Source organism: Centruroides sculpturatus, unplaced genomic scaffold (assembly GCF_000671375.1).
Source record: "Centruroides sculpturatus isolate CEXI.00-Female unplaced genomic scaffold, Cexi_2.0 scaffold376, whole genome shotgun sequence".
Taxonomy (NCBI): domain Eukaryota; kingdom Metazoa; phylum Arthropoda; class Arachnida; order Scorpiones; family Buthidae; genus Centruroides; species Centruroides sculpturatus.
Genome location: NW_019384863.1, coordinates 1 through 15,537, shown reverse-complemented (window position 1 = coordinate 15,537; position 15,537 = coordinate 1). Strand labels below are relative to the sequence as shown.

The window sequence follows — 15,537 nt, the reverse complement described above, 5'->3', positions numbered from 1 at the left end:
TGTTACGTAACAATGGAATTGTTAAGAGAAAGCGACGTGCAAGATTTACAGGCGCAGATGCAGTTCTTTCATTTTTGCAGGAAATCGAACATATTTTTAGAACCATCTAAAAGTTCTCTAATTAGTCTGGAAACAAGGGGACCCAATTCTTGCATTCTGTGAAAACGGGTAAGGTTGACTGTAACGTAATAATCTTTATCTTAGTTATCGTTACTTTTGCCCGAGCAACGCCGGGCCCACCTGCTAGTTAATAGATATGTTTGAAGACAAACACAAAATTAGGTATCTTAACAGTTTTTGAACACAGAATTATGTAAAAACATACTGCAGCACTACCTTTTATTTAAGGCTGAATACTGCAAAAAATACAAGATCATTAAAGGCTTCATTAGATGATCTTTCATCCCCTTCTCAATTGTATTTATTACTATGATCAACTCCAGGTATATACTAATTTGGAAATCACAAATAATTACTTACATTATTTTACAAAATTTAGATATTTTGCTTAATTAATTACATAGAATCAAACATTATTTACATAATGATGATGTACAGTACTTAATTAATTAAATAATTATTTCATTTTTAAATTTTTGCAGACTATTAGTAGAAAGGATATTACACACTTGTTTAGTTCCATATCAAAGTCCTCTTGAAGAAAGAGTTAAAAAGTTATATCAACTCTTTGTAATGGTTGATGATTATGCAGCAAAGTAAGTTCAATAATATATTTTGTTTAAGTAATTACTTATTACAATTAGTTACNTAAACAAATAACATTTATAATCATTGGTAATTTCTTACTAATTTGCATAAATTTTGAAGATCAAAAAAATTTTTTTTGTTAACTCATTTAAAAATAACATTTCATCAGTTAATATCAATATCAATGTTTGATGCATTCCTAAAATATGTCTGCTTTCAGTATTCCTAAAATATTTTTACATATTTCTAAAATATATTTTGCTTTTCCTGTTATAACAAAATATTGTATTCAAGAATTATTATTTTTTTTAGTTCAAAATAAGAAAAGAAGCATTATTAGGTTTAGCTACTTTGTACAAACAGCATATGAGTAGTCCTGATTTACCTCAATCAACAAGGGATTGTATATCATGGATAAAAAATAAAGTACTTCATGTATATTATCAGACAGCACTAGAAGATAGGTAAGCATAATTACAAATATCAAAATTTTATTACTTTTTTGTTTTCAATTAATTATACTAGAAATTTGTCAAAGTCAACACATTTATATTTTATTTTAAAAATTTGTAAAAGATGCATTTTATAACATTGGGCTTTTAATGCTTTGGTTTTAATTGTTATAAAAAATGTGTTCCTTGGAATTGCATAATGGAAAATTTTGGTCAAAATCAAAAAATAAATTGCAAACAAATAACAGTAACAAAGATTCTAATATTATTGTTAATTGTCTATTTGGACATTATTTATTAATAGGACTTAATACTGGTGTTTAAAGATTGACACAGCAATGAGAGTTAGTTCAGGAAAGAGCAAAATTTCTTTATTATATCACCTGTAGTAATAGTTTCTGTACACATATTACACGTGTTTCGGGCTAGCATGCCCCTCATCAGCAGTACTACTACCACACATTAAAAAGTAACAATAATAAAAAAAAATAAGTTATTGTATAAGTTAAAATTTTTTACATTGCCATAAAAATAATTTTAAAAACTTACTGTAAATACATATTCCAAACCCGAGTATAAATGTATTTTTCTCGTTGTATAATTAATTAATGAGTTAAACATTTCACTGTATAAATAAATTAAAATATAATAAATAAAGGTTGTAAATTATTAAAAACTAAAAACATTACATAGGAAAACCAAAAGAACTCACATCAAGGTTCAAATTTTCGCAATTCAACAGTATTATGGTAGAGAGGCTTAACTACGCTTTTTTATAAACGTCATCTAGTATGGTGTAACAGTAACAAAGTTATTGTTACACCATACAATAATAAATCAGTAACAAAGAATTAATACATTATATTGTGACAGAATAAATTTCTAAAGTATGTTCATAAGATATAAAATAATATAAAATATAAGAGTAGAACAAGAAAATTCCTACAGTGTATATTGTCAAATCTCAGGTTTTGAATGCCTTTTTAAACAATTTGGTTTATGAAAAAAATTTTGAACATGATATTTTTTCTGGTTCCTATATGATAACTGATAACTCAGTTGCTGAACAAGTTACTCAGCAGAGCCAGCCACTGATATTCAGCTTCCTATACTTATGTTATTGAAAGGTGATGACTTGATTAATTATTGACAGGACTACTGATTCACAAGTTAGTGGTGCTGAGATCGTATTGCGTCTTGATACATTGTGTACAAATCGTTGATGATAATGCTATTTAACCTGTCCTACATTGTTCTTGAAAATTTTTGGGTTGACCTCATTGACCTGTATGGGCGATCCCGAATATTTCCGTGTTTACATCAGAACGTTTTTGATATTAGATGTCGCTATGTGTCACAATTTTTATATTAAAACGAACTTTTAAAATAAAAATTTTTTCGTTTTTATATTATTCAATATATTTATTTTGTTTGTGAAAAATAAGTAAAGGAAAACTAACTAAAGGATATTTTACAATTTAGGTAAGGTCATTAACAGTTCTTTAAGTTAAAGGTTAAAAATACCTCTTAAAATAATGAANGATATAGTAAACACGATTTTTATTCAAAAAAAAAAATTTAGGCTTAACATCGACGAAAATTCAACATGGCGTCACAGGCAACAAATAAAAATTTCAACATCAAATAGGTTAAATTACATTTTAATGTGCATGCAGGAAAGATACTACAGTAGAGCGTTGTTTATCTGAAAGTCGGTTATCCGAAAGAATTCCAGTCGGCAAATTTAAATTTTTGCTAGCGCTGTGGCGCTGCAATCTTTGGCTATATCTTGGGCTACTCCAATATTTTTTTTGTTGGTGTGTGTGTTTTAGCTGGCAGCACTGGTACTTTTGTGTGGTGTTTTTCTGAGGACTGTGTGGTGCTGAATCGAATGTTTTTGATACTAGATCAACTTCTAAAGTATATATTTTTTGGTTTTTATATTTTTTAATATATTTATTTTGTTTGTACAAAATAAAGAAATAATTTTTAATGATAAAATAGCCACAATTATTATTTTGAAAAGTTTATGTTAGGCTTAACATCGACGAAAATTCAATGCGAAGCGACACGCAACGGAGAAAAATTTCAACATGGGATAAGTTAATATACTTTTTTGTACATAATCAGTTATCCGAAAAATAAGTTATCCAAACTACCCCAGTCCCCAATTGATTTGGATAAACGACGCTCTATTGTATTTCTGTTTTATGGTACGCACTACAGTTGATTTTAAATCAAATTAATTAATAAAAATTACATTAATTGACATTCACATAATATAAATAGCATTTAAGAATTTGTTTAAGTTAAATTAAATGACAAAAATTTATTAATATAATATTATATATTGGGTTTTCTGCTAGGGGCGCTCAAACTTTGACAGTGTATAGCAGCCATGTTAGTGAAGCTACAGCTGTCAAATTTGGAGGTTATAGTAATTATTGTTGGGCAAATCATCATGGAAAATTACAGTGTTGAACAACGTGTGCAAATCATTAAACTTTACTATCAAAATGAGTGCTCAGTTCAAGCTACATTCTTTGCGCTACATGATTTTTATGGTGCACACAATTGTCCTGTTGAGTCAACTATTCATCGTTTGGTGAACAAATTTGAATCAACTGGTTCAGTAAACAATCAAACAACACCCATACATCATCAAAACATGAGGTCTGCAGAAAACATTGCTACAGTGAATGAGTGTGCAGGATAACCTGTGGCAGTCAATTCCTCATCATGCCCAAGAACTTGGCCTTTTGCAGACCTCAACTTGGTGAATTTTGTGCCGGGACTTGGGCCTGCACCCATACAAAATTCAATTGACCCAGGAACTGAAGGTAAACGACCATAGGCAGCATTGAGTATTCACTGACTGGGCTCTGGAGCAGTTGGAAGTGGACTCCGATTTCGGACGGAAAATCATCTTCAGTGACAAGGCCCATTTTTGGATGAATGGCTATGTCAACAAGCAAAATTGTCGCATTTGGAGGGATAACTATCCACATGAGACCCATCAGTTGCAAATGCATCCAGAAAAAGTCACTATTTGCTGTGGATTTTGGTCTGGCAGGGTCATTGGCATGTACTTCTTCCAAAATGAAGCTGGCACAGCCATAACTATCACCGAGAGGTACAGGTTGATGATAACCAATTTTTTGTGGCCTAAATTGGAAGATATGGATCTCAACAACATGCGGTTATAACAAGACAGTGCTACCTACCACACAGCGCATGCAACAATGGATCTTCTGATCTTCTGCATGACAAATTCAGTGGCATGGGTTATCTCATGTTTCGGCAATGTCAGCTGGCCACTGAGATCATGTGATTTAACACCATTAGACTTTTTCTTGTGGAGCTACGTTAAATCATGGGTCTATGTAAATAAGCCGCAGACAATTGATGCCTTAAAAGTCAACATAACCAATGCCAACAATGATATCGAGCCTGATTTATGTGGTCGAGTAATCAAAAATTGGACTTCTCAGATATGCACCTCCCAGCAAAGCTGTGGTGGCCATTTGGTCTATATTATATTCCATACATAATGTAATTGAATACTCTTTCAAGTGAAAAAATAAAATTAGTATTATTTCATACCCAACTTATTTTATTTAAACTTGAAGTTTGAGACACCCCATTGGAAAACCCTATATTATAATATTAATATTTAATATTTATTAACAATAGGTGGGCCAATTAATAAAAACTAAGAATAATAATATATTTAAAAATAAAATAAAATAATAATTAAAACTGGCCTCTACACCGAAACTAAAATTATAAATTAAATTAAAATTAATTAATTAATTTAAGTTTAAATTAAAATAGAAATCAAATCAATTGAAACATAATATTCCAGAAAGTGTGGATAAAGAAAGTATTTGTTGTTTGTCTTCATTGATTTCATCCAGACAGAGTTGCATTTCTATTTATACCACTTCTTTGTAAAGTGTTAGTTTTGGTTTCAGTTTCAATTGATAGTGACATAACATTTTGATTTAAATATATATAAAATATTACTTTATCTATATCTATATCTGTTATATTGCCTTTATAAGCATTTTAATGCATGAAATACAGTTAAAAGGGTTAAAAAAAAAGGACAACAACCATTGCCATATGACATTGGACTAAATATCAGCTATAATAATTATAAATCATGGATAAATTTGATCAAAAAGGGAGGCATTAGGCACCATCTCATAATAAATTTAAATAATTTTAGATTAAATTAGAAGAAAAGAATCAGCCTGGAGCAGGATATGAACCTGCAACTCCCTCTTGACATGCGGATATGTTGCCAATTATTCTACCTGGACCTCTGGTCTGATCTTCTCTTTCATTATATTTAATATTATGAAATAGCCATCATTGGTAATTATAGTACTAACTGGGGATGCATTCAGCACCCTCATCCTGTAAACTCCCACATAAAGTATTCAGCTGGCCATCACGTACTTGGCAAGGCATATATACAGAAATATAAACATCACCATGAAATCCAATGCTTTATTATTGTAGGTTTTGTGGTGATGATTTATATTAGTTAAAAAAGTTTTGTTTTGGGGATTGGAAAAGGCTTAATCTATTTTATATTGATTCTTATGGAAAAATTTGTTTTGGTTTTGAGAACAAATCAATTTTTAAACAACTTTCAGGAACAAATTAAGTTTGAAACCCAAGGTTTGACTATTGTGAAACCTCTTAACCTGCAATCACATGTAATGGCTGTTTTCTGGTAACTACTAATCTTTTCTAATGGTAACCTACTAATCTTTTCATGGGAATTTTCTACCATATTGACTTACTTAGCTGTTTTTCCATGTTATATCATGTTACATGCTACCCATTTGACTGTGTAAAAATATCAGCCAAAAAAATCTTTTTCTCCTAATCGCAGGCCCTCAAAATACCACTGCAGAAAATTGCTACCTTACACATGCAGTTATGTACTGTTCTTTATTGTCACATGATCTCATTTTTAGTAACCTGACATCATTGAAAACAATGTCATGGAGGTCTCTCATGATTTCTGCAAGAGGTAGACATCATATCATAGATGTTTGTTAGCTAGCATAATATAATGACTTGTACATCTGCAAGTTGCTACAACCTTGATGTTTGTCTTCCTAAGATAGCCTGGGTGCTATGATCAACAATTTAAATGTTTTTGCAGGTTTATTTTGTTGGTTGTTATGAGAAACACCTTATATATGTTGATATATGTTACAGCTAAAGTTTATAAATCAATAAAGCTAGGATTAGCTGGCTAATGCTCCAAGTATTTTGATTAAAGCAAGTAACAGTTTATTAATTTTCAACTTTATCCATTTGAAGTGTATTTTATTCAAGTCACAAACAAATAAAGCTGACATTTATCCAAAAATGGGTGGATGAAGTGAGAACAATAATTAATATTCTTGCTTTATTCAAATGACATGGAGTGTATCTACTATTGTTTTGATAAATCTGAGTATAGATGTTGCCTTTTTATGGGCATGAGCATTTTATTTTTTAGCCATTTTGTGAATAGTGAAAAATGGGACAATGTTGATACATCTGGCAATTTATCATCGTATATTAAACCAATGGTGATATGGAGATGATTTTTTCAATCTGGTGAGTTTTTCATGCCTATGATAACAAACTCCAGGATTACATCATATCTATATATATAATCGAGACGAGTTGATAATAATAATAATAATAATAATCAGAGCAGAGCCCAAACGGTTAGGAGTTGGAAGCTGAAATTTGGTACACAGTTAGGGTACGTCACGAAAACGCACACTAAGAAGGGATTTTTCGAAATGCCCCCTGGGGGGAGAGGGACAGGATTAAGCTTAACACTTCCATCAACAATGGAAGTGTTAAGTAACAATGGCGGTGTTAGGTAACAATGGAAATGTTAGGTAACAATGGAAGTGTTAAGTAACAATGGAAGTGTTACGTAACAATGGAATTGTTAAGAGAAAGCGACGTGCAAGATTTACAGGCGCAGATGCAGTTCTTTCATTTTTGCAGGAAATCGAACATATTTTTAGAACCATCTAAAAGTTCTCTAATTAGTCTGGAAACAAGGGGACCCAATTCTTGCATTCTGTGAAAACGGGTAAGGTTGACTGTAACGTAATAATCTTTATCTTAGTTATCGTTACTTTTGCCCGAGCAACGCCGGGCCCACCTGCTAGTTAATAGATATGTTTGAAGACAAACACAAAATTAGGTATCTTAACAGTTTTTGAACACAGAATTATGTAAAAACATACTGCAGCACTACCTTTTATTTAAGGCTGAATACTGCAAAAAATACAAGATCATTAAAGGCTTCATTAGATGATCTTTCATCCCCTTCTCAATTGTATTTATTACTATGATCAACTCCAGGTATATACTAATTTGGAAATCACAAATAATTACTTACATTATTTTACAAAATTTAGATATTTTGCTTAATTAATTACATAGAATCAAACATTATTTACATAATGATGATGTACAGTACTTAATTAATTAAATAATTATTTCATTTTTAAATTTTTGCAGACTATTAGTAGAAAGGATATTACACACTTGTTTAGTTCCATATCAAAGTCCTCTTGAAGAAAGAGTTAAAAAGTTATATCAACTCTTTGTAATGGTTGATGATTATGCAGCAAAGTAAGTTCAATAATATATTTTGTTTAAGTAATTACTTATTACAATTAGTTACTTTATTAAATATTATTAATTTTATTAATAATATTTAATTTTATTAATTATTAATGTGATACAGTTATTATTTAATAATGGTCATTTGTGTTTATGCAACTGTGAACATAATAAGAAATGTTAGAACATCAACAGTGCAAGGCCAAAAGAACACAGGCAAAATAACATCAACAACAAAGTTACCATTGAAAGGGTTAATATCTATTTTTCAATGGTCAAATTCAGATTTTTGATGCTTTACTGTATATTGTATTAAATTTTGTCATTTAAATATCTTTTTAAAAAACAATTAAAAAGATGTTTTTGTGTTTTAAGTGATATTCCATATCTTTTACATAAAAATTTAAGTGTATTTTTTTTATTAAGTTTTTATCTCTAAAAGTATAGAATAATTAATCTTGATATAGACATAATTTATTACATTTTAATTGATATTGTTCATTGTCTAGAGCTTTTAATGAATTATTAAAGTCACAAAATATGTAAGTATGCTTTTTTTCTTTATTTTATTTTAAAAAGTTAAAAATTTTTAATTATTAATAAAATTAATTTAGGGTGAGAAATCAAGTTAGAAATATATTAGACATGTTAACAACACCTAAAAGTGAAGAAAGAGATAAAATTATTGTAACTAAAGTATTAGGATTATCTAGTAAGTAATAATTAAATATAAATATAATTTTTTAATTTATTTTAATTATCTGAGGTCTCTTTAATAATATGAAATTAAAGGATTAGTTAATATATTTTATTTTATTTGATTTAGTAAAAAAATTAATTGCAAAATTTGTTCAATCACAATTTTCTATTAATTGCTGAATATTGTAAAATTAAGAAATATTGATAGTAAAGGAAAACTAACTAAAGGATATTTTACAATTTAGGTAAGGTCATTAACAGTTCTTTAAGTTAAAGGTTAAAAATACCTCTTAAAATAATGAAGTCTAGGCAATACAGTAAGACAAATTATTTTAAGCTAGACTTTTTTATTTTAAGGAATATTATTAATCTAAATTTTTGGGAGGAAGAGTATGTGAAGAGAATGTCCCAATCATTTATGTTTTTGACTAAATGAATTGTTAGGTCAAATTCTGTAATAGAATTTTAAAAATAACAAACAGTTTTTTTTGTAGGTGAATAAACATAGGTATCTCATTTTAACAAAATCAATAATCCAGGAAAACAAATATTATTTTATCACCATGCTTAAAACTTCTGCACTGTAGATAGATAGAGATTAACTACTTTTGCAAAATTTGTACCAGCTCAGTTTATTTCAGATGCAACAAGTATGCATTTATACAAGTATGCATTTTCAAAGCTAATAAGCTTGTTGACATCAATATTTGGAAACAAAGTAGTTTATCAAAAATTTAAATTTTTTATGAATTATGTTTTTTTACGTTTAATAATATATTGGATATTATAGTACATTTAAAAGACTTATATATATTTGTGTATATTAAGCTTTATTTTATCATTTTGATGCAGAAAATCTTTTGGAACCAATCAAAGCTCAAGAATATATTCTGAAATTTTGCAATTTGTTAGAAAATAATTCTCGAGTAAGATCACATATGGATGCAATTTTTAGGGGATGTGTATCTTGCAGTGATGCAGAATATAGTGTGGTAAGTATTATAAAGTAGATTTTAAATCATTAGAATTCGTTATATTATAATTACATACAGGAAATCATTAGAATAAATCATTTTACAAACTGATAAACTTGATATGTATAACTTAATCCAACTCAAACCATGTAATTACTAACAAGAGAATGTCATTAATGGTAAATCAGGAATTTATATGAAACTGGGCTCAAATGATAGAGGCTGATAAGTCATAAGAAACACTAAAATATTAGTTGCAACTGGCTAGTCATTGTCTTTGTAAAAATAACATTAAATGTTGAAATTTCAAATTAATGCAATTGAGTTCATTTTCAAATTAGAGAAACAAAAAAGTTTAATTCACTTTTGCTGTAAAATGAATAGTTTAATGGAAATATTACATTTTTTTTATGACATAAAGATACTTTAAGAACACATATGTGGAAGGTTTTCAGCTGCTTCCATAGTCATGTGAGAAGTGCTTACACTTGACATGAAAATGACTTGTGTTCAAATTGACTGTTGGCTTTTATTACTTCCACCTCTCTTTTCTTTATTTTTTATTTTTTCTTATGTTAAGTTTTTTCAAATATTTTATTATGCAATATTACAATGCATTAGCTTGCATTAATAAAATAATAAAATAAATAATAAGTAATAAAATGCTTTGTGGGTTTATTTTGTGCCTGAAAAATATAGAGAAATCATTTTCTGGTCATTCTGAGAAACACCACAATGTTCCTCCTATCATTTATTTTCATCAGAATTTGTTTCACATTAGCCCTAGCTGTTGCATAGTTTGAAGGGCTCCCATAGGGAATTTAGTCTAGGACATTATTCTATACAGTTAACTTTCCTTAATATGAACACTAATAAAGCAAATTTTCACATTATAGTGAATTTTGCTGTTGCCCTGGCAAAATGTTATTGTCAGAATATTAATTTTGTTTGCAATAAAGCAAGCAAAAATTTTATCACAATTCATGAAACCAAACTGTAAATTACCTTCAAAACCCCCAGAAATAACCCTATTTCTGATAACAGTTGCTTTTTTACACTTTTTGGCTTGAATAATAAAAATTGGTATTGTAATAAATGTTTCATTTTGAGTGGAATAGATTTTCTTCTGGTAAGCAAAGACAGGTTTGATCTCCAATTTTAGCGCAATTCAAACATTTGGTTTAAGCAGACATTCTGTTGTACTTAAAAAATAGGAGTTAAAGTTTAATGATGTCTACCCCATTAAATTGATGAAGTCCCATGCAAACATTTGCTAGTTTGCATGCCAGGGAGTGCATACAGTGATACCTGTAAGGTTTGGTTACTTTGTGCCAAATTTGGCTCCTCCTTTGCTCTTTTGACACCAAAAATATTTTCTAGTTTTTCAAAAATCTTAAACAGAAAAATCATAGATTTCTTTTAGCTTTGTTTAACTACTCTGACGTATTGGTCTACATTTAAACAGTGAATAGTCTCCTCTTCATTTTGTTTGATTTGAAAATCATTTAGAACATTAATTTGTTTTTGTAAATAAATTTGACTTTATTTATTAAATTAATTGAAAATATTATAATTTAGAGATTTTGATTGTCTATTAAGCTGTAATTTCGTAAATTAGACAAACTTGACTTTTATCCTGAAAATCATTAATACCAATTTTCAATAAAGTGTTCACTACTGTTCACTAGCAATTTGTATTAATATGAGTTGACTATATCTCAAAAACCAAACAACTTATGATAAAATTTGGCATGTGCAGAGAAAACATATTACATGAGTTTTCAGATCATCAAATTTGAGAAATGGCAATTACATATGAAAAATTAGCAGAACATTACTGGTAATCTTATGCTGTCGTGCCTAAAAAAACTGCTTGTGTTTGCATGCTAATGATAAATAAAATTTTAGTTTCTGTTGAAGTAATAATTTCTTTTATGCTTATATGACAAAAACATTATGTATAGTTAAATATTAAATAAGATTTAAGTTTAACTTAAATTAATTAATTTATTTATCACAATTACAATAGAAAATATCATGTATAAGATGTAAGATTTCTTCCCTCTGTTTAACCAGTAAATTTGAATAAAATACATAAAAATACAAATATGAATAAACCAAGTAAAATACATAAAATAGACGTAAAAGCATCATAAAAGGTCCTTACAGACCTGGAAAGTCAAGGAATGGCATCAAATGTCAGGAAATCTGCAAATACTGCAGAATCGATCTGTTGCTCTTGCTCCTTTTTGATCTGAATGTGTCTTTAAATTGGGTTTGGTATAGGAGGGTGTATGAAAACTGGAGCAATCAAAAGAATGGAAAGATTTGTTGTGCTTATATCTCATAAACTATAAATGATAATCTAACGATTAAAATTTTATTGGATAGATTGGATAAATTTATTTTATGTTTGTATTTAAATTAGTGGGTAGTGGGGTATGCAGATGTGAGAGGGATTTTGGGTTGCATGTGAACACTGAAAATAGTGGTGCCGCACAGCATTTGGTCAGAGTATAACTTTCGATTGTGAAAAGATAGGACGTTGAAATTGATTTTGATTTGTACAGAATGACAGGATCTACAATATTATTTAGTAATAATAACCAATAAAATAGAATTTATAAACTTATAAGCCAATAAGTTTGTGAGTTAAAGAAAATTTTCATAATGTCAAAGAAATTGCAAAGGAAATATGAACAGAAATGTAAGAAATGTATATCATTGGAAAGAAAGAAAAATTTACAAGGAATTAGAAAAGCCTGAAATAACTAATGCCAAACAATGCATGTTGTATAGAAAGCATATGAAAACCAAGTGCATCAATTCTGGTGCAAATACTTCAAGTGTGCCACCACCTGAACCGATAGATATTAACTCTTGATAACTATCATGACTTTATTCATTTACATCTTATCTTATCTTCTAATAACACAAAAATGGATTTATGCCTTAAATGATTGCAATTGTGTTCCATACATGACCCTCCCAATTTTTTTGACCTGTGCGACATCTGATTAACCCTTTACAGTCAGTTGATACCATTGGGGAGGCAAATAACTGTCACTTGGCTTAATGATATTGTGCGTGGGACATTTTGGACCGCAGGCAGACCTCACAATTTATGTATTTTTATTTGTTGAATTTTTCACTTCTGGCCACCTGCATTATATGGAGATAATAATCTTGCCAATTTTGACAGATTGATGATCTGTGATATGTCTTCTCTCTAACTAAATTTTCATCTTCATACGACCCATGGAATTTCAGAAGTCCACATTTTTTGGAAGTATACCAAAATATCACCATAGAGTTAAAGTTGTGTTTTAAAAAACACCATCGACAACAACTTGCTTTCCCATCAAAATTCTGCTGTTCCCATTATAAGTTTCAGGGAGAGATGAGAAGAACTATAATGACCTTGAATGAGTCTGTGCTGGACCAAAAATAGCATACGATAAGCAATTTCTTCCTCTCACACAGAGTGTGATTTATTCTGTTTAAATTATTTTGAATTTTTTGCCTCCTTTCTTTAAGAAAACTTGATTTTATGATATGACCTGAGTCTTTTCCTTACTTAACTAAAATTTACAAATTAATTTTTTTAAAAATCATTAAATTTTTTATGACATAGAAATAATGTAGCTAATTACATGATCAATTTTACACAAAGTTTTTCGTTTTTTTTAAGTGAATAAAGTGTTTTTTAATAAAAAAATTTATATAATTGTGTACAAATGGCTTAAATAGACTTGGTCAAATATTACCCAATGGAAAGGGAAAATGCAGAGACTTTAATAGGTCAGGGAATAATATCATAATTGGTCAGGGAATCGGAGATGGAATTATCTGTATGGACCCTGATAATATGATAATAGAAATAAGAAAAATATATAAACATTAAGAATTACAAAACATGTTTACAAACATGTTTAAAATGCTTAAAATCATCATGTAGTAGATATTCAATGTTTGTCATGTTACAAGAAATTCAATAAAAGTATGATCTTTTGTGAAATTGACAGTCTGTAAAAGGGAGTAAAAACATATGATATATTGTGTAAGTTCTGCTAAGATATTTTCAACCATAGCAAATCCAACTGTACATTACTGTTAAAATATTTATAATAAAATAATGGGTTGAAATATTTAATGCATTCTTTGGAGATCAGAAGACCCAATCTGGAACTGTATTCTTGTCTTTATCTCTCTTCAAAAGATAATGAGTAGAATGCAGTCCTTGCTCTACTCCATTCTTCGTCCATCTGTTCATTAATTAAGGACCTTGAAATAAGTATTTAAAAGTTTTCTTAGAAGTGCTTGAAAGTCCTTAAAAAGTCTTAATTTTTAAGAGAGAAATAAAATAGGTGTGTGTGCATGTTTATTATCTGTTACAATATTATATTTAATGTTTGTTATTTTGTGACATTAGTAAGTGCAACTGATTGTTGGAACTAAAATAAGTTTTTAATATAATAGTTTCAGCTGTCATAGTTACATATTGTTGCAAGTCAGATAGTCTTAAGTTGGGGACTGAAATTTAACAATAAAAATGTACAGCATAAGTTATTGGTTTAATAGCTATTTATTTTTAATTTTAAAAATAATTTTATTATATAAAATATAGTAAAGTTTATTTTACAACACAAATTACAAATCTGGATTATCATTTAATTTGTGAATGACATTACAATATATTAGCTTGAAGATACCACCATATTAATGTTTTCTATGATCAGTTTGCTTTAATATTTTAAACTATATACACATACACTAATATACTAAAATTAAACACTAATTGGTTTAAATTAATTAGTTGATATCATTATTTTAATATTTTTGTAATATTCTAAATCAGTAAACACTGATTTTAAAAAATTAGCCAAGAAATTGAATTGTGCAGTTTACTGAAATAAATTAAATTTTGTTATATCATTACTTTAATAATAACACAGATAATTTTATTTTTAGAAAGAAGTTTTGAAAAGTCTTGGGCTTCCTGTTCATACAAATAGTTTTTATATGACTATAAAGCATCTTCTTGAAAGAGTTGCCCCTGTTATGGTTGACAGAGATGGAATAAAAATGTTGCTGCGCTATGTAAAAGATTCACTTGTGGGTATTGGAGAAATTGATGCCGAACTTGGACTTATTAGTTCTGCTGTAAAAGGTCTTCAGTTATTATTGGTAAATAATAATTCATTTTATCTTTATTTTTAGTTAAATACAGTAGGTGATCAATTAACGAACAAATCGGATAATGAACAAACGAACACTTTTATAAAAGTTTTTTATGTTCAGACAATGAACACCTCACAGAACAAACACAAGAAGCAACATAAAATAATGAATACCGATTGGTCTTCCCTTGTCTTCAAACAACAATTCGAAACTTTTCGGAGCGCTGGAGATGTCGACATTGACACTCAACTCGGTATATACTGATCAGATAGTATTCCTCTGAACTTTGATACTCTCCCTTGTAATTCCAGCCGTTTATTTTTTCAACAGAAACAATTTTTTTTATAGTATTCGCAAGACAGTAGGTGGGCACTCGTTAAGTTTTTCATCGGTTTTTATTTTCGAAAGGTGAGAGTATAATAGCAAAGGTAGAGAGTGGGCAGATGTCTGATGTCTGTTGTTGCTGGGCAGTATGTCTTGAACATGTCTACAGTAGGCCGCAGTTCAATCTTATCTAAAAAAGGTACAGTGTAATCAAGAAGACTCAAGCAGCTAAAGTAGTAACCAAAATCATATCTGAGAAGTAAAGAACATTGAAGAGCTTATAATGGAACCTGAAACTGATCTAATGAAGAAGAACACAAGAATTCTTGAATGAAGAACACCAAGAAACTTGGCAAGATATGTTTTCTTCTGAAAAAGAGGATTAATGTCAATATCTGCTATTAAACATTTTTTTGAAGAAGTGGTATGATGTCAGAACAACAGTCTGAGAATGGTATCCAAACCAGGTTGATGTTAATAGGCTTAGGAATTTCTACAATTACAATGCTATTAATTACTTCTGAGAAATCTTGAAGAAGAGA

The 15,537-nt window shown here is 29.1% G+C and overlaps 1 protein-coding gene across 1 annotated transcript in view; it reads left to right on the top strand.

The window, feature by feature from the left end:
* The window catches only part of LOC111630696 (sister chromatid cohesion protein PDS5 homolog B-like), a 95,542-nt gene extending 80,813 nt beyond the window's left edge, over window positions 1-14,729 (top strand). Inside the window, exons 12-17 of the mRNA XM_023374840.1 lie at window positions 1,021-1,172; window positions 7,713-7,826; window positions 8,327-8,359; window positions 8,432-8,529; window positions 9,369-9,508; window positions 14,462-14,729. Of these exons, the coding sequence (XP_023230608.1) occupies window positions 1,021-1,172; window positions 7,713-7,826; window positions 8,327-8,359; window positions 8,432-8,529; window positions 9,369-9,508; window positions 14,462-14,710 (786 nt within the window). The 3' untranslated portion in view covers window positions 14,711-14,729. The remainder of the gene's footprint in view (window positions 1-1,020; window positions 1,173-7,712; window positions 7,827-8,326; window positions 8,360-8,431; window positions 8,530-9,368; window positions 9,509-14,461) is intronic.
* Window positions 14,730-15,537: the final 808 nt, after the last annotated feature.